Source organism: Dipodomys spectabilis, unplaced genomic scaffold, assembly GCF_019054845.1.
Source record: "Dipodomys spectabilis isolate Male_0828 unplaced genomic scaffold, ASM1905484v1 ptg000141l, whole genome shotgun sequence".
Taxonomy (NCBI): Eukaryota; Metazoa; Chordata; class Mammalia; order Rodentia; family Heteromyidae; genus Dipodomys; species Dipodomys spectabilis.
The window spans coordinates 2855991-2875712 of record NW_024870818.1 but is presented as its reverse complement, the minus strand read 5'-3'; the positions used below and the strand labels follow the sequence as shown (position 1 = coordinate 2875712).

The 19722-nt window shown below is 35.6% G+C and overlaps 1 protein-coding gene across 3 annotated transcripts in view; it reads left to right on the top strand.

Annotated features, from left to right (window-relative positions):
* Positions 1-19722, top strand: part of Aftph (aftiphilin) — a 69821-nt gene that overhangs the window by 25131 nt on the left and 24968 nt on the right. For 2 of the 3 annotated variants that reach the window (XM_042691141.1, XM_042691143.1), the window contains exon 2: positions 7774-9722. In XM_042691141.1, coding sequence (XP_042547075.1) covers positions 7806-9722 — 1917 coding nt within the window. In that variant the 5' untranslated portion in view covers positions 7774-7805. Of the gene's footprint in view, positions 1-5589; positions 5669-7773; positions 9723-19722 lie in introns of those variants that run through there. The other variant, XM_042691142.1, reaches the window with a different exon arrangement.

Genomic DNA, 19722 nt, shown 5'->3' with positions numbered 1-19722 from the left:
AAAGCAGTTTAACTACACACAGATTCTGTTAGAGAACAACATCATACATAGTTCTTTCTACTTAGTTATTATGGACATATAAAATGGCACAGTGACTCTGGAAAATAGTTTAGCAACTTTTTGTGACTAAATATGCACTTACAGATTTCTACAAGTCATTCCTTGGGCATTTATCCCAGGGAAATGACTACTTAGATTTACACAAATGCCTATATCTGAACATTCTTACTATCTTTGTTACAATGCTATTTATCATAGTAAAGCACTAGAAACAAAGCAGGTGTTCTTTGAGGGATAAATGGTTGAACAATCTAGTGCATCTATTCAGTGAAACATTACTCAGCAGTAGAGAGGACTGACTATGGGTATATGCAGCAACTAGAGTAGACCTCAGAGGCCTGATACTGAGTGACAAAAGTCAACTTTAAAGGGTTTACCTGCCATATGATTTCATGTACGTAACTTTTGAAATCACAAAACAGAAAGTGGAAAGTGGTAAGCAGATTGAGCAAGGATGGAGGACAGAAGAGGAGAGTTCTGTATCTTGATAGTGGTGGCAAACACTCTGTATAAGAAATACATTTGGACAAAACTGCACACAAACACAAAGGCAAGTTCTTTGTTAAAATATTTCACAAATGATTCCGATTCTCTTTCCATCTCCTGTGCTCACTGCATCTCCTCAAGTGGTACATGAATTGCAGGTTCTCATTACTGATGATATTCATGTTAATCCTTGGTAAGAATAGAGTCAGGCTTTAGCATTGTAGAGTAATATTTTCCCATTCTAATTAAGTATATTTTACAGAGGCCTTTTGAAACTATATAAATATTCGATTCCGTTTCTAATTTTCATTTTATTCCTTACATGTTTAAACCTGTGAGTACTCATTGAAAAGGTTATCTGTTTTGTGTGTGCTTAAATTGTTCCTGATTTGACTAGTAAAAACCCCTTCAAGCTGCTTTTTGTGTTTTTGGCATACACCATCATTATGAGTGATTTTTAAATTTTTGGAAAAAAAATCACACCCTTAATAGCTGTATATCTCATTGCTAGGATATTGTAATTTCCTTAAATGCTTTCTTTGGAACATTTTGTTTCATGTTTATATAGGATAGCGCTGTTTACATAGTATAGTTATGTTTTGTTCTAGAAACCTTGTAATTATTTGCACTCTTACCAGCAATATTTGTAAGGGGCTCTTCCCAAAATTTTGACTGACAGTGGCACAGTGTTTTTTGTTTGTTTGTTTTTGTTTTTGTTTTTTGTCGGTCATGGGGCTTGAACTCTGGGCCTGGGTGCTGTCCCTCAGCTCTTCAGCTCAAGGCTAGCACTCTACCACTTGAGCCACAGTGCCACTTCGGGTTTTCTGGTGGTTAATTGGAGATAAGAGTCTCACAGACTTTCTTGCCTGGGCTGGCTTTGAACTGTGATTCTCAGATCTCAGCCTCCTGAGTAGCTAGGATTACAGGTGTGAGCCACCAGCACCCTGCGGCAGCGGCATGGTGTTTTTAAATAACAGAAACTTCATAATTAGGGGAAGAGTGTTGTAAACAGTGCAATAAACATAGGTGGGCAGAGATCTCTACTGTAAGCTGTTTTTATTTCTTTGAAGTTATCTACCCAGGACTAGTCAATTAAATTACATAGTAATTCTAGTTAGTTTTCTGAGCAACCTCTATTCTGTTTTCACAGTGGCTATCCTGAGGGGGATGACACGTACTTTTGGTTCTCATGGCTAAAGGTACTGAACATTTTTTCATGTATTTATTAGCCATTTGCACTACTTTTTTGTTGTTGGTGATGGTCATGGGCTGGAACTCAGGGCTGGGGTGCTGTCCCCAACTTCTTTTGCTCAAGGCTAGCGCTCTACCACTTTGAACCACGGCTCTACTTCCAGTTAATTAGAAATAAGAGTTTCTTGGGGCCTTTTTTTGCCTGGGCTGGCTTTGAACCACAATCCTCATATCTCAGCCTCCTGAGTATTACAGACTTGAGCCACCAGAGCCCCGCCATTGGTGGCGCTTCTGAGAAGTATTTGTTCAGACCATTTACTTTTTCAGTTGGATTACTTGGTTTGTTTTGTTGTTGTTGTTGTTGAGTTCATCATATATTTTGAATATTAGGCCTCTGCCAAAGAATATCTGGCCTTTGCCAGATATTCATTGTTCATTTCTGCTTCTTCACTCTATTGTTTCATTTGTTGTACAGAGATTTTTCAATTTGATTCAGTTCTTCAGATAGATAGATAGATAGATGGATGGATGGATGGAAGTTTCTCCTATGTTTTCTTCTAGTACTTTCAAACTTTGGGATTATTATATTGAGATCTTTGGTCCATTTCAAGTATATATTTTGTTCCTTCTTTTTTTGTCGGCTGGAGGGCTTGAACTCTGGGCCTGGGCGCTGTCCCTGAGCTCTTCAGCTCAAGGCTAGCGCGCTACCACTTCGGGCTTTTTGTTTATGTGGTGCTGAGGAATTGAACCCAGGGCCTCATGCATGCAAGGCATGCACTCTACCACTGAGCCACATCAGGTATATATTTTGTACAGATAGGAACCTACTTTCAATCTTCTACATATGGTTATACAGTTTTTCCAGGACTTTGGGAAGGAGGCTGTCTTTTGTCCAATGTATGATTTTGACAGCTTTGTTTAGAATCTGCATATAGATGCATGGGTTTTTTTTTTTAATCTATAGTGTTTTCTTTTTAAATTTTTGTTTTCTTGTAAAGATGCTGTACAGAGAGGTTACAGTTACCTCAGTAAGGTAATGAGTAAATTTCTTGTTGAGCATTGTTACCCCCACCTTTGGTTTTCTTTTACTATCCCTTCCCTCTTCTACCTCCCCTGTTCCTCCCCCACATGGGTTTATATCTGCACTCACTATTTCTTTTTCTTTTTTTGGGGGGGGGTCTAGTCGTGGGGCCTAAACTCTGGGCCTGGGCGCTGTCCCTCAGCTTTTCAGCTCAAGGCTAGTGTTCTACCACTTGAGCCACAACACCACTTCCGGCTTTTTTCTTTTTGCTTATGTGGTGCTGAGGAATCGAACCCAGGGCCTCAGGCATGCAAGGCAAGCGCTCTACCACTGAGCCACCTTCCCAGCCCTGCACTAACTATTTCATTGGCCCTGTAGTACATTTTGAAATCTGGTATTATGGTTCCAGCATTGCAATTCCCCCCATTCCCTATCAAGATTGATTTGGCTATTAAAGGTCTTTTGTGAATTTGGGGGGGGGGGAGGGTTCTCCCTAGATCTGTGAAAACTGTTAAGATTGTATTAAATATGTAGATCATTTTGGGTATATGCCACTTAATTAAAATGATTTCTCCCTATTCATGACCATGGGAGATCTTTTTATCTTTGAGTGTCATCTTTAATATCTTTCTTCATTATTTTGTAAATTTCATCCTGGAGGTCTTTCACCTCCTTGGTTACAGATGTTTTCTCCAGGTTTTGTTTTGGCTTTGTTTTTTGAGGGTGTGAATGGGACTGTTTTCCTGATTTCTTTCTTAGTTCATTATTGGTATACAGGAAAGCTACTGGTTTTGTTGATTTTATGTTGACTTTGTATCCTGCTTCCGCTGAATTTGTTCATCAGTTCTAAGAGACTTTTAATGGTGAGTCTTTAGGGTTTTCCAAGTATAGAATCTTATCTGTACTAGAGATAATTTCACTTTCTCCTTTTATGTTTGTGTCTTTTTTCATTCTCATGCAAGATTGTTTGGGCTAAAATTTCAAGTAATATTTTGAATAAGAATAGTGACTGTGGATGCCTTATCATTTTTCTGCTTTTAGTTTTCTCAGTCATGATGGTATTAACTATGAATTTGCAATAAGTAGCTTTTATATCTTCGGGTATTATACCTAGTTTATTGAGGATTTTCATAGCAAAGAATGGTGGATTTTACTAAAGGCTTTTTCCAATAGAAAAAAGAAAAGTCAAAGTTCAAGTTCATTTGTCTTTCTTTTGTCCTTGATTTTTTTTATTTGATTTCATTTATATATTGTGTTATTTTTTTTATTCTCAAATGTTGAACTATCCTTGTATCCCTAGAATGAAACTAGCTTTATCATGATGTGTGATATCTTTAGTAGGTTGTTGAATCCAATTTGTAAGTATTTTAATCTATTTTAATCAAGGATATAGGTCTGATTTTTGTGTTTGTTCTACCCTCACCAGGCTTTGGTGTCAGGGTAATAATAGCTTCATAAAATGAGTTAGGAAGTATTCCTATCTTTGTTTTGTGGAATAGTTTATTTAAAAACTTGATAGAGTTCAACTATGAGTCTTTCTAGTCCTCATTTTTTCTTTGTTGAGAGACAGAATCTCATTGCTTGTTATTATAGATATTTTATATCATCTTGTTTCTCTTTTGGTAGGTCACGTGTCTAGAAATATGTCTACTTCTAGATTTTCCAATTTATTGGCATATAATTCTTCAAAATATCCCTATGATTTTAATGCTGTCTGTGGTACTGTCTGCTTTTTTCACCTCAGGTTTTATTTATTTAGCCTTGCCTTTTCTTGTAATTTGTTTTGGTAAATCTTTAGTGTTTTCTAGGTAAATAATCATTTCTGCAATAAGTATAATTTTACTTCCTTCTTTCATATATGTATCCCTTTTTGTCAGTTTTATCTTTTCAAAGAACCATGGCTTTGTTCCACTGAATCTTTGTATTGTTTTCTGGGTTTATCACTTATTTTAATGCAGATTTTTATTATGGCTTCTATTGATCTTGGGTTTGGCTTGTTCTTGTTTTTCTAAAACCTTGAAATACACATCATTGGGTTATTTGAGAAGTCTTTTTTTTTTTTTTCACTGTCCCTCAGCTCTTCAGATCAAGGCTAGTGCTCTACCATTTGAGCCACAGAGCCACTTCGGGTTTTCTGGTGGTTTATTGGAGATAAGGGTCTCTTTGACTTTTCCTGCCCACACTGGCTTTGAACTGTGATCCTCAGATCTCAGCCTCCTAAGTAGCTAGGATTACATGCGTGAGCCACCTGCACTTGGCTTCTTTTTTTTTCTTAAGGTTGGCACTCTGCCACAAGCTACTCCTCCACTTCCTTTTTTTTTCTGGTTAATTGAAGATAACAATCTCCTGGACTTTTTTGTCTGGACTGGCGTTGAACTACGATCCTCAGATCTCAGCCTCCTGGATAACTAGGATTATAGCCATGAGCCACAAACATCTGGCTATCTGTTGATTCTAGTTTCATTCCACTATAATCTGATAAGATGGAAAAATATCATTTTAGGATTTTTGTACTTGTTTTATGTCTCACATATGAAAAAAGTCACTTGTTATTTGTGTACAATTGATCTATAACAAAACTCTAGTTTCTCTTTGTTGATTTTTATGGGTGGGAATTCCATATGATCTGTTGTTGAAAAAGGGTGTTAAAGGCATCCGGTATTATTACTTTGGCCTGTCTTTCATTTTGTATACCGTAGTATTTATTTTGTAAAATGTGATACTCTTGCAGTCTGGCATATATATTTACACTTATAGCTACTTGGTAGATTGTTTCACTTATCAAAATTTTGTAACTTTGTCTTTTCTGGCTGATTTTGTCTATTAATCAGATATTGGAGCTGCTACTGATATAAGAAACTGCCTTATCTATCAAAGTATGTTGCTTAAAAGTTTCTACTTTGGGATAAGGTAAGATTTTTGAAATGTAACGTTTTGTCTTAACTGATTTTTCCAAGGTAGAATTAAGACATTCCTCAGAAGACACATCTTAGATTGTTCAAGAAATAACCCAGGGTATGGTTATGTTTTGAGGTTACTTTTACTACTCTTAATCTTATTTCAAAGTCTTAATATACACCTTATATAAATATATCTTACCCTATTCAAACTAGCCAGTCATGAGCAGATTGTAAACCTGAGTTCAGTCAGTCTGAAGGGCCTTCTGCCTTAAGAATAAATACCAAAGCAGCCTTCCTGCACTGTGTGCTTACTTACCAGATCTTTATGATGGTTCACCCTTCTGCAGAAGTAAGTTTTGCCTTACTGAGATAATTCTTTATTTTCTTGTCTATTGTTGTGACTACAGTGGTTCTTGGAGAGCATATTTATAACACTTGCTTTCAGATTCTACTTGCTTGTACTATCATTATTCATCTTATCATTTGGTTTGTGGTTGCTTTTACTGATGAGGTGAATTTCTTGCAGGAAGCATATTGTTGGGTCTTGATATTTATCTTAGAGGTTGATGACTTGCTAAATTAATCATATTTGACTCTTCTAATTCTCATGTTCTTATCTGCTCTTCTAGCAAGATTTATTCCTTGTGATTTTGTGTCTACCTTGCTTCTCTTGCTATATGTAGGATTCTTTTAAGTATCTTCCATAATACTGGTCTATGTTTATCTTTGAAGGCCTTTATTACTCCTTCAATCTGAAAGATAACTTTGATATAATAATTTAGGTTGGCAGTTACTTTCGCTGGTACTTGAAATAGCATAATCCTATGCCCTCACTAACTTTAGATTTTCTACTGAGAAATCTTCTGTTTTCATGATTGATTTACCTTTGGTCTTCAAATCATGTCACATAGGTTTTAAATGTCCTGTTCACAATTTTTTTTCTTTATTACTATTTGAGTGTGATAATTCATCTATCATCTTTAATACCATATATGCTTGTTTCTGTTTTATCTAGTCTATTGGTGAAGATAGCAACTTTTTGTTCATTTTGTTTGATTTATTAATTTTCATTTCTAAGGTTTGGTCTTTTTTGGAAATTTCTCTTTATTGAAGTGCTTTTTCATATCCTGCATTGTCTTCATTAATTTATTCAACTTTTCAACTTGACAAGAGTGTGGAAGCAATATGAATTCAGTATAAACCATATTTGCTTGGAATTTATATTTTTTTTTTTTTTTTTTTTTTGTCGGTCATGGGGCCTGAACTCTGGGCCTGGGCGCTGTCCCTCAGTTCTTCAGCTGTCGACTAGCACTCTACCACTTGAGCCTCAGCCCCACCTCTGGCTTTTTCTGCTTATGTGGTGCTGAGGAATCGAACCCAGGGTCTCATGCATGCAAGGCAAGCACTCTACCACTGAGCCACCTTCCCAGCCCTTGCTTGGAATTTAGAATGTTGATCTTATCCTGCTTTAGTGATATGCAATAGGATACTCTTAAGAACATTAAGCTGCAGCTCCCAATGGCATGTGATCATGAAGGTAAATAAGTACATAGAGTTTTTACATATTTGCACAACCATATACTGTGTTATTGAGCTAAGGAATTCATTAGGTTAAATATTTCAAATGCATTTTCATTTTATGATCATTTTAACTTAGGTGTTTATCAAGGTTATAGGTTATCCTAAGTCAGACATCTATAGAGAGAAATAAATGTTGAAAAGCAAAGTGAAGAACATAGTTGTAATAGTTACTAGAAAACTTTTTGTGACAAATATTAATAATGAATACAAATCCTGAAGGCTAACACTGAGTTCCCAGTGATTTGAAAGAAAATTTCACAGAATAAGCATGTACCTGAGAGAGAATTTTATTGTTGTGCTTTTGTAAATGTATATTTAAGATTTTCTGTAATTTCCAATTTCATTGATGTAATATGAATGGCTTTGATAATGTTATATACACTATAACAGATAAAACCTTTTTTTTTTCCAGTAAAGTTATCTAAATGAAAAATGTTTTAAATATAGTACAGTGAACTATAAATCTGCCTTGTTTTAAAATTGCTTTGAAAGAATGCTGAAAGATTATATTATGGGTAATCTATTTTTTTATAGGTGTTAATTAATTACTTGCAAGCAAGTAAACAATGGAGCCAGACATCATTCGAATGTACTCTTCATCCCCCCCACCACTTGACAATGGAGCAGAGGATGATGATGATGATGAATTTGGGGAATTTGGTGGATTTTCCGAAGTTAGCCCTTCTGGTATAGGGTTTGTTGACTTTGATGCACCAGATTATACTCGTCCCAAGGAAGAGTTTATACCTTCAAACCATTTTATGCCAATTCATGATTTCTCAGAAAATGTAGATAGCCTTACAAGCTTTAAGTCCATTAAGAATGGTAATGATAAGGATATCACTGCTGAACCTCCTAATCCTATGAAAGGACAGTCTGATGTTTTACTTTCTACCACCAGCAATGAAATAATTTCTTTTAAAACTTCAGATGCTTCCATTGATGGTATGGAAAGTCCAAGAGATTTAAATAAAGTAGAACAGAGACAAAATGTTGGGACATCTGCAAGTTTCTCTCCAGGAGATTTTAGAACTGATACGAACATTGTTCATCAAAACAAACAGTTAGAGAGCTGCAATGGTGAAAAACCTCCTTGTCTGGAGATTCTAACAAATGGATTTGCAGGGTTGGAAACTGTAAATCCTCAGGGAACAGATGATCTGGACAATGTAGTTAATTCAAAGGGAAGGAAGCCTCTTAGTACTGAGTACAGTGTAGACTCTGCACCTAATTCTGCTGACGAATTTGCAGATTTTGCCACATTTTCCAAAAAGGAAAGGATACAATTAGAAGAAATGGGATGTGCAATTTTAAATGATCGAGATGCAGTAACAGTTCAGGAAAACAACAAAATTAACAGAGTCAATGAACTTAATTCTGTAAAAGAAATGCCTTTGGTTAGAAGGTTTGATGATAAAGGAGACACTGAGGAAGAGCAACAAATTTGTGGTTCAGAAACCTGCAAAGTGACTGGTAGAGGTTTCAGTGTTGGGAAAAAAGACCTTCTAACACTGCAAAGGGATGATTTTTTTAATTCAAGTATTCAATTAGAGACTTGGAACTTGGGAGATTCAGCTGATAATTCAGATGCCATTAGGAGAGAACAATGTAAAACTGAGGAAAACCTCGATTTGTTTACTTCTAAAAGTACTGACCTATGCATGGATTCTAGTAAGACTTCTGATGCTGATGAAGTTAGTTCTTCCAAAGAAGAAAATAGCAAGTTTACTAATTCCCAAAGCCCTCACATTGATCTCACTGAAGAAAATGTTTTGGATGAATCTGTAAGTATAAAAAATGGTGATAGTAGTAACGACTTTGTGACTTGCAATGATACCAATGAAGATGAATTTGGTGACTTTGGCACAGCCAGTGGCACTACTCCACCTTTTGTTGCTGGTACTCAAGATTCCATGAGCGATGTCACTTTTGAAGAGTCTTCAGAGCACCTTCCACATTTTAGTGAACCAGGCGATGAGTTTGGAGAATTTGAGGATACAAATGCTGTTTCTTGCCAAGAGGAAATGGTATTTACTGAGTCCAACCCAAAACAGACTTCTGATGGTTTATCAGAGGAATGTCAATTGGCAAGAAAATCTAGTGGAACAGGCACTGAACCTGTTTCAAAACTGAAAAATGAGCAAGATGGCGAGTTTGGAGATTTTGATGGTGTGCCAAATATTCAGGATGACAGCAGTGCTTTTCAAGACTCGGATGATTTTGCAGACTTCAGTTCAGCTGGTCCTAGCCAAGTTGTAGGCTGGAATGCTTTTGAGGATGAACAGAAAGATGGTTGTTCTTGGGCTGCTTTTGGAGATCAGCAAGCTACCGAATCTCATCATCGTAAAGAAGTCTGGCAGTCACATAGGACAGATGAAAACACTGATTTTGTGGGAACCCCTAAGATGCACAGTGTCCCTATAGCAGTTTCTAAAGGAACAGTTGCTAGTGGCCATTTACAGGAGTCAGCCACTTCAGTTCAGGTATTTACTAATTTTCTCTTTTTTTTTAATGACATCTTAATTGTCATAGAGACTACTAATTCAGCTTAAGAAAATTTCCACTGTGCACCTATGTGTGTGTGTTTGTGTGCGCATGTCAGTACTGTAAATTGAACTTAGGAACCAAGTGCTGTCCCTGAATTTTTCATTCAGTGCAAGTGGGCTACTACTTGAGCCACAGTTCCATTTGTGGCCTTTTGGTGATCAATTTGAAATGAAAATCTCACAGTCTTTTCTGTCTGGGCTAGCTTTGAACTGCAGTCCCCAGAACTTAGATTATTGAGTAGGTAGGACTAAAGGTGTGAGCTACCAGCACCTGACATACTTGGTAATACTTTTTTTTTTTTTTTTGGGTCCAGTCATGGGCCTGAACTCTGGGCCCAAGCGCTGTCCCTCAGCTCTTCAGCTCAAGGCTAGCACTCTACCACTTGAGCCATAGCACCACTTCCGACTTTTTTTTTTTCTGGTTATGTGGTGCTAAGGAATCGAACTCGGCCTCATGCATGATGCAAGGCAAGCGCTCTACCACTGAGCCACCTTCCCAGCCCCACTTGGTAATACTTTTATCCTTGCCAATAATAGAAATTCACTGATTTGTAGTGTTAGTGAATTTAAATAGCATTTATTTTTTTTGTTAGCTAATTATTCTACTAAATTCTTCTGTTTTTACCTTTACATTGATTTTAAAAGTTAAGCTGAGGTTTAGAAGATTTATTTTAAGCATCAGGGAAAAGGAATGTTAATTTTGTCTCTCAAAGATCAAGGAAATTGAAGTTTGATTGCAGGAGAGAAACAAGCAGAATCTTAAACCTCATACTGGGCTGAAGGTTATAGTGATCTGAATAGCAGGGAAATAGCAAATTTGGACCTTGTAACTTAATAGCTTCAACAGTGTTTTCAATGAGAGTGTGAGATGAATTAAGACTTAGTCCTAGAATAAGAAATGGTACTGGCTGACTTACTTTTGTTGATTTGCTTATAATTTCTTGCAAGTATAAACATACTTTTTCTCCTCTTGGGGAGTAGATGTATGAGGGAGAATATTTTTACTTCTTAGCATCTGTATTTTATTCTTTGATTCTTCTGTCAGAGAAATCAGATCCACAAACTTTATTTCTCCAGTTACTTTTTGCTAAGAAACCTGCTTTCAGTTGAAAGCATTTAAAAATTTTGTGCTTTTTGTTTACTCTGACACCCTATTTGAAGTGGTTATGCATCATTGCTTTGGTACCTTTGACACATTAAGCAATCTCAGAGAAATGACCAAATTGCTACTTGGTGTACACAGCTAACTTTGGGTATCCGAGCAGGTTTATTTGCTAATTTAGTTATTATATGGTTTAGCTAATGTGTATTATTCCTATTGAGTAATTTATTATTGAGGTGGTACCTTGTAGTAAGAAGTAAGCTAATTATAATGCAAAATGAAGACTGTTGGCTTTGACCTAGACATTTTACTATTTAGTTTCATTTCACCAAAAGTGACACTAGTGTTGAACGATCTTTAATTTGTAGTTTAGAAATTTTAACATCATCAAAAAATTAATGTTTAAAAGTATAACTACTTCAGATGTATGATACTTTACTTCATACAAATTTATTGAAGTTACTTATGTATAATTTGATACTGAATACAGTATAAGGGCTTCATGGGATCTGATAGATCTGAGTTTGCATCTTTACTTGGTACCTTAAAAGTTTAATGAATGACAAAAGTCTGCAGAAAGATAAAAATTTTGGAGTATGATTCTATTTGTAAAAAATAATAGAAACTGAATAGAAGAGGCAAAATACATAATACTTTTTGAGATTTGCTTGGCTCAAGCCTCAAAGCTTCTATTGCTGCAGGATGGATTTTTTAATGACAGAATTTGGAGGAAGATGGTAGGCTTAGAGAAGAAACTGCTAAAGGGAGCTACAAGGAGTTTGGGAAGAACATTGAAGTAAGAAAGTACTGGGTTAGGTTAATAAGTAAAAAGTAAATGAAGATTAAATGGTGGTTTTCATTTTTATCCTGCTGCTGGAAGGAGACTACTCCCTGGACTTGCTTTCCTAATCTTCAGATAATGCTGGAAAAATACATCATGCTTACTCATCCTTTAGAGAAGGTGTAGACTCATTAAAATCAAGCTGATTAAATTTTTTAAAAATGTTTGTCCTAGTTAGTGCAGTATTTAGGAAAGCAATGAAATGACTTATTCTTGTTGCAGTTTACCTGGCTACATTTAGTGTCCTGAAGCAAGTGCCATCAAGTATTTTGTCCAAGTTGTACTTTGACAAAATGTTGTGAGGATTTCTTCAAAGCTTTTTGGAATTCAGAGCTCAGTTACTTCAGTTAAACAACATGGAGAAAAGTTCTTCGTTTTGTAAAGTCAGGCAGATGATATAGTTGGCATCTCAGATTATTTCCACTTTTCACTCCATTTGGTATATAACTTAAGTTATAAAGCAGAAAAGCCAAAAGAAAGTGCATATCCCTAAGTTCAAGCCCCATTATCAGCGCACACATGCACAAACATATACATATCCACACACACAGTTATTTTATTCATAATTCCTTTTTGAAACATTGAAAGGTTATAAAATAACATATAATGAATATTTTCTTTCCTTGCTTTCCTAAAGAAAAGTAAAAAGAGAACTTATTTGAAAGTATGAAAGAAAGAAGTAAAGAAAGGGGAGGGGAGAGGAAGGAAAAGGAAGAAGAAACTACAAGCCATTTTTTAAATATTAGTCATCTAATTGATAATACTAATAGGGAAATGTTCTCAGCTGAATGTTAATTTTGAGAGCTTTGAATATCATCACAAAAAAGGTAAACAGAAAAATGGTAATAATTTGCTTTGTGCTCTCTTGAGTTACTGGTTTTTCATCAGAAAAATCAGCATTCTTACATTGAATGTTGTCTATCCTATATTTTCATCTTTATGTATTTAACTACATACATTTGTGTATTTTCTCTTCTGTGTGTCAACATTGACTGAAAACAGGAGTAAACAACAAAATAAAGCAAGTAAATTTTATGATTTTGGCCTTAGGGATCTTTGGTTACTTTAAATATTTGGATAGCATTTGTTTTGTTGGTTTCCCTTTGGAAAATTTGATACTTTATTTCCAAAATAGAATTACTTTAGTAGAGTTGGCCAGAAATTGTGCCAATAGAGAAAAATTATCATTTTAGAGTACAGTGAATATTATAATTGGGTTATTCTAGTATATAGCTTCAAGTTAAGATTGATTAGTATACAGGTATAGATTGTACTTGATATCTTACTTAATATTTAATGGTGGCAAGGTATAATCTTACATAGAAGATTAAATTGCTCAGTGGATTTTGTGTTTCTTCTAAACTTGCACATAAGTACAAAACCTAATGCTATTGATATTAAAACTAGTGACACTAATCAGCTTCTGCTCCCTAAAAGCAAAAAAAGGTAACTGACTAGAAAATGTATTGAAGGAATTTTAAGTTACCTTAGATACAAGATAATATAAAGAAGATATGCATATGAGTGGCATAAGAAGCAGAAGGTGCTTCTGGTCTTATACATCCGTCTGGAAAGCTTAGACTTGTTAATACATTTACTCCTTTTATAGTCTATTACTTTTTATAGGTCTATTAGTTAGGGAAACATTACCAATAGGATGTCTGTGTGAATAGAGATGACAAAACTGACAGGGACTTACTGGATATTGAAAAGTCTCAAAATATAGGCAGTAGGCTGGAGAGCCCTAAGGCCTGACAACCAGGTGAGTCAGTAGTGTAAGTTCTAAAAGCCAGCAACCTTAAGATCCAAAAAGAGCCAATATTTCTATTTCAGTTTAGTTCAAAGGCAAGGGCCAACCCTGGTTCATACCTATAATCCTAGCCATTGCTTAGGCTGAAATCTGAGGAACTTGGTTCAGAACCAGCCCAGGCTGGCAAAAATTCCAGCAAAAAGCCAGAATTAGAGGTATGACTATAGTGGTAGAGTGCCAGCCATGAGTAAAAAAGTTGAGCCAAGTGAGAGCATTAAGCCCTGAGTTCAAACTCCACTGCTGCCACAGTACTAGTGAATGAATGAGCAAATAAATAGGAAAGAAAAAGACTTACTTTTAATAAATGCTCAGTAAATGTTTAGCTATTGCTAAATAACCTCAAAACAAATTTACTAGAAAATGTTCTTTTTTTAAAAAAAAAACAACAATAGGGTTAGAGGCATGGCTCTGTTGATAGAGCTGTAGCCAGTGAGTAAAAGTATCAGGTCCTGAGTTCAAGTCTAGTCCCAAACCTAAAAAAAAAATAGTATTGCTAACTGTATTGCTTGGTTAATAGTAGAAAGGAATAGGGAAGCAAATCCATCCAATTTTGTATAGAAGTAACTCTAGTTGTTACTGTTGACAATAAACTCAGATTTCAAGCTATTTTTAAAGCAAAAGCTCCTGCTCTGGGCTAATTCATATTCTCAGAATAGTTTTGGTTCCTAAGAACATTTTTTTTTAATTTATTTATTTATTTTATTTTTGCCAGCCGTGGGGCCTGAACTCTGGGCCTGGGCGCTGTCCCTCAGCTCTTCAGCTCAAGGCTAGCACTCCACCACTTGAACCACAGTGCCACTTCTGGCTTTTTCTGCTTATGTGGTATTGAGGAATTGAACCCAGGGCCTCATGCATGCAAGGCAAGCACTCTACCACTGAGCCACCTTCCCAGCCCCCCTAAGAACATTTTTTAATACAAGTACATGTTTGTGCAAGTAGCACACCACTTTATTGGCATTCCCCCATTGGGCACTAATAGAGAAACTAAAATGTGAATCTGGCACTTGGCTTGAAGCTCTTTTGAGTTTCAATTCTGTATTTATCAGACCCCTGGTTCTTCAAATGCTAATATTCAAAATATACTACTGTTTGATAGACTTAGAATTTGATATATGGTTGAATAAAACAGCATGATGAAATTAAATAAATTGGTATTCAACTAAGCCAGGTACCAATTTCATTATCATAAATTGGTATTCATCTAAGCCAGTTACCAATTTCCTTGTTCCATATTGAAGGGAGAACTGAAGACTATATTTCCTGTTACGTTTTGGAGTTAAACAAATTATTGAATTTTAAATGTCTTTAAGGATCATTGTATTTAGTTTTCTATTCAGTTAGTATCGTAACTATTTATAATGGTAATTGTGTGTGCACTTAAAGCCTAGACATCACCTCAGCAATGTTATACCTAGAAATATTTGAACAATTCCAAAAGTAAAGATTATGATTTGATGAAAACAACATACACTTTGTGTGGTACACTTAGCTATGCAAGATACCAGCAGTAATACTTGGTTAATGATCTTAATCTCTCCGAGCTTTTGTTGTTTGTAACATGAAGATAATTATCTGGTGTCTTGTAGAACATTCATCAAGTAATACATGTACAGTATCAAGTATAATATATAGAGAATATAGTTGTTGTTATCAACAGAATATAATTATATAAATAGGTCCAGCCTACATACAAGAATAATTTAGATGGCTGACAGTAAGATATACTTTTCATAAGTAGAACAATTATGCCCCCTACAGTCTTGAATGAAAATACTTTTTAAAAAATTTAGTACACATTATTTAGCCTTCCTAAACATAATTTAACCTCTCGGTGCATCCTTTTTCTTTTATTATTTTTGTCATCTTTAAATAGTATGAGTCAATTCAACTTGTCAGTTTATATATACAAGGCATATTGATCAGTGTTGCCTCTTCTAGCATTCTACCTGCCCCTCAACTTCCATTTGTTCCATTTTCACATGTACATTGAGTGGGCTGCATTTGCCCCCATTTATCTCCATGTTATGCTCCCCTAAAATCCCACTAGCCCCCTCAAACAAGACATGTTTCAGCTTCCTGGTATTCATTTTTAAACTATCTGTTAGTTCAAAGTTGTTACACCATTGAAACCCACCCCTGTGTATACCATACTCAGGCAGTTTGATCATTTATTATATATACATATGCCCTGTGTTTTCATGTATGAGTATATTTTAGATCTTCCACATATGAGTGAAAACAAGTGCCCTTTGTCTCTCTGAGCCTGACTTGCTCTGTTTACCAACTTTCTTCTCCAGGAAAAAAAATTTTTTTTATATGTTTTAAGAGATTTAAATGAGCTAATATTTATAAAACATTTAGAATAATGCCTGGAATATGGTATTATGTAAACATTAAACAAAACCCATCTTACACCAGGCTTTTTAGTTTCTGAGTATGTTCACCAAGCATTTTTGATCTTTGCTGAATTTATTATCTTTCCTAAACTGGGTTAGACTGATGCTGTTTACTTTTTACATATACTGCCTATCTGCATAAGGAAACTGTACTTCAGTCAGGAAAATTCTGTGTTTGAGCCCAGTCTGGTTTACATAACAAGACCTTACAATTCTTTTTAAAGCAGTCATTGTTCAACTACAGGTTTTTTAAATTAGCTTTTATCTCCACTGAAACAAAAGTAGGAGTAAATTTCTCTGTAAATTTCCAGGCTATGGAAATGGCGCTGTGGCTCAAGTGGTAGAGCGCTAGCCTTGAGCTGAAGAGCTGAAGGACCGTGCCCAAGCCTAGAGTTCAAGCCCCTGACCGACAAAAAACAAAACAAAAACAAAACAAAAATTTCCAGGCTATTTATTTATATAAATAAAAGAAGTCAACATAAGGAGGGTACTATAAACCAAGTTTTTATTCATAAACAGAATAATTCTAGCTTAATATTTTACTGTATTGACTCTAGTTATGACACTAAATTTTGTGCTTAAAATAGTTAGAAATGTGGTTTTGTTTTGTTTAATTCCTGTCTGTAAAAAGACGGATGTCGATGGCTTACATTTATAACTCTAGGAACCTGAGATCTGAGGATCTCAATCAAAGCCAGCCCGGGCAGCAAAGTCTGTGAGACTCTTGTCTCCAATTAAACACCAAAAAAGCTGGAAATGGACTTGTGGCTCAAGTGGTATAATATGTGAGCCTTAAGCACAAAAGCTCAGAGATAGCACCCAGGTCCTGAATTCAAGCCCCAGGACCAGTACCAAAAAAAAAGTGAGAGAAAGAGAGAGAGAGAGAGAAAAAGAGAGAGAGAGAGAGAGAGAGAGAGAGTGTGTGTGTGTAATGTGTATGTAACAGTCTCTTAAAATCTTTCTTCTAAGAATCTATTTGGTCACAAGAGAAACTGTTCTTTATGAAAGGTTATTTCCTTCATTATATTAGTTGTCTTCTTTATCAAGTCTTTGTTTTCTCTATTTTTGTCTTCTCTATCAACTTACTTGGACTATATTCCATCTTTTTTTCTTTTAAACTTTTAGCTTTATTGTCTTTTGGGGAAAGCAAAATGCTCTTCAGCATACCTACCTATACTCAAACTTTTTGTTTTCCTAGTGCAATCAAGACAACTAAAAAATGCCAATAAACCAAACACTGATATCCAAAATTTAAAACTTGGAGTAGCAATAACAGATTCTAGTACTGCAAGAAGGAATAGCAGTAATAGATTGTCTTTACATAAGACTCTTAAGAATAGATATTTGAACTGAGTACCTATTTTTGCCCTTTAAGCTACTTGGGAGACTGAGAACGGAAAGATTGATAATTAATGCAAAACAAGACTGGAGACATGGCTTAAGTGGTAAAGAACTGACCTAGCAAGTAGAAGGCTCTTGAGTTTGAACTCTTGTATTACTAAAAAGAAAAATATATACAGCTACTTGAAAATTAACTACATAAACACACATTCACTGGAAAGATATTGGAGAAGATGCAAAAAACTTGGGTCCAATTTCTTGCTTCACTCTAATATGATAGGAATTAATGGAGTGAAGCCAGTATTTGCATATGACTTAAAAACTAAACAGGTGTAGAGAAACATCTTTAGTGAACTTTTTTTTTTTTTTTTTTTTTTTAGTCATGGGGCTTGAACTCTGGGCCTGGGCGCTGTCCCTCAGCTCTTCAGCTCAAGGCTAGCGCTCTACCACTTGAGCCACTGCACACTTCCAGTTTTCTGACTGGTTTATTGGAGATAAGAGTCACATGGACTTTCCTGCCCGAGCTGGCTTTGAATGCGATTCTCAGATCTCAGCCTCCTGAGTAGCTAGGATTACAGTTATGAGCCTCCCGAGCCTGACCTAGTGAGCTTTTTTTTTGGGGGGGGGGTGAGGGGAGGTGCCAATTCTGATGCTTGACCTCTACTTTTTGGTGCTTAATTGAAGATAGTCTCTTGGACTTTTCTCCTCTGGCTGGCTTCAAACTGTGATCCTCCCAATCTCAGCCTCCCAAGTAGCTACAGTTACAGGCATGAGCCACAGGCACCCGACCTTTAATGAGCTTTGAGCCTGGTTTTCATTCTCTGGCAAGCTATTGTTAAATATATCATCTATACAATAATAGTAGTAATGATAAAAAGTTTCAGCCTCTGACACACTGGGTAAGGAGTTTATCATCCACTCTGTGAGACAGACCCTGGCTTCTCCAGGTTATAAATACAGAGCTTGAGTCTTAGTACCTGGGTTTACAACCTTCTATTAAAGGCATTTATTTACTGGAATTAACTAGTAGTAAATACCAATTTGCATTATTTACTACCATGAACAAGACAGCAGGAAATTTTACCATTAAATCAGTTTCATGAATAGTTAGAAATTGATACTTTTGAAAGAACAAATTAACTGAAATGTTTATTAGCCACTTCCTTGCAGAACTGAATTTTGTCTTGTTATGGGTAAGACTGTTAGTAGATTCTGGCTACTTAATGTTTATTCGTTGCTCTACCTTAGGGGTTGGCAGAGTATGGCCCAGGGGACAGATCTGTCCTAGTGCCTATTTTTGTAAGTAGTTTTACTGGAACACACCCTTGTTTATCGATGGGCTGCAAGGTTTAAAATATTTAAATCATAAAATATTTACTGTCTGGATCTCTGTTGAATAGATAGCTGATCCCTGCTTTATTTCATTCAGCAAAAAATTTGAAGCAACCAAATTGTTGCTATTGTCATTTTGGACTTTTAGAATCAGGTCTTTACAATCCTTCTACCTTTACCCACCTCCCAAGTACTGGGATTAGATGTGTCTGCCACATTTCCTGGATGGAAACAATCAAATTTTGTTTCTAATCCTAAAGATATGTTAAACTCCTTTAAAATTTTTCCATATACATTATATCCTTTATGAGAAAAGATTGAGGGAGAAGTAAAAATTTGAGGTGATTAGGCTAATGGAATGTTTCTTTTCCCCAAGAACATTACATTCATTTGATAATCTTTGCTAGTATACCTAAGACTTAAGAGTTATGTGTAGTATTGCCCAGCTGATTAAATATATTTTAGGGTCATTGCTTTCTTCCAGTGAAAAACATTTTATTCCATCACATTAGAAAGATAACAAAGAGGATATAATAAAGGTTGAATTTACAGAGAAATAAAATTTGGTCATAGGTGAGTTTTTATTTACTTTCTTTGTCTAGGAGAGAAATTCTCATCAGGTTTCCAATTAGGTAGTTACCTGATCCCTCTCAGAGTCATGTCTGTCCATTCCCCCTGTTGAAACAAGTAAGTGCTGAGTCCCCTTGACACACTCAAGTTTCACAAGCCTTGGGATCTTGAGTCTACTCTTTACTTAAGGGTTCATAATTGAGAATGAGACCTTTTCCCTTCTCACTCATAAATATAATGAAGGTGGTATCAGAGTAACTTTTGTAGACTTAGCAGAAGAGTAGTACCTTGAGACCAATTATGCAGTGTTAAATTTTTTTGCTCTAACGTAGCTTCCAAAAGGAAGATTGGCTTGGAAAATATGTGTATAAAAATGTTCCCTTTTCCTTTTTTCTTGTTACTGACTATACTTCATAACAGAATTTAATGTTGTTTTTGTTACTTGGCAGGAAATATATTAATACTGTGGTGGTATGGAATGTTTCTTCTGCACTGGGTATCAGCTCGATTGTACATTTAATCTTCCAACAGACTTTAACTTATTA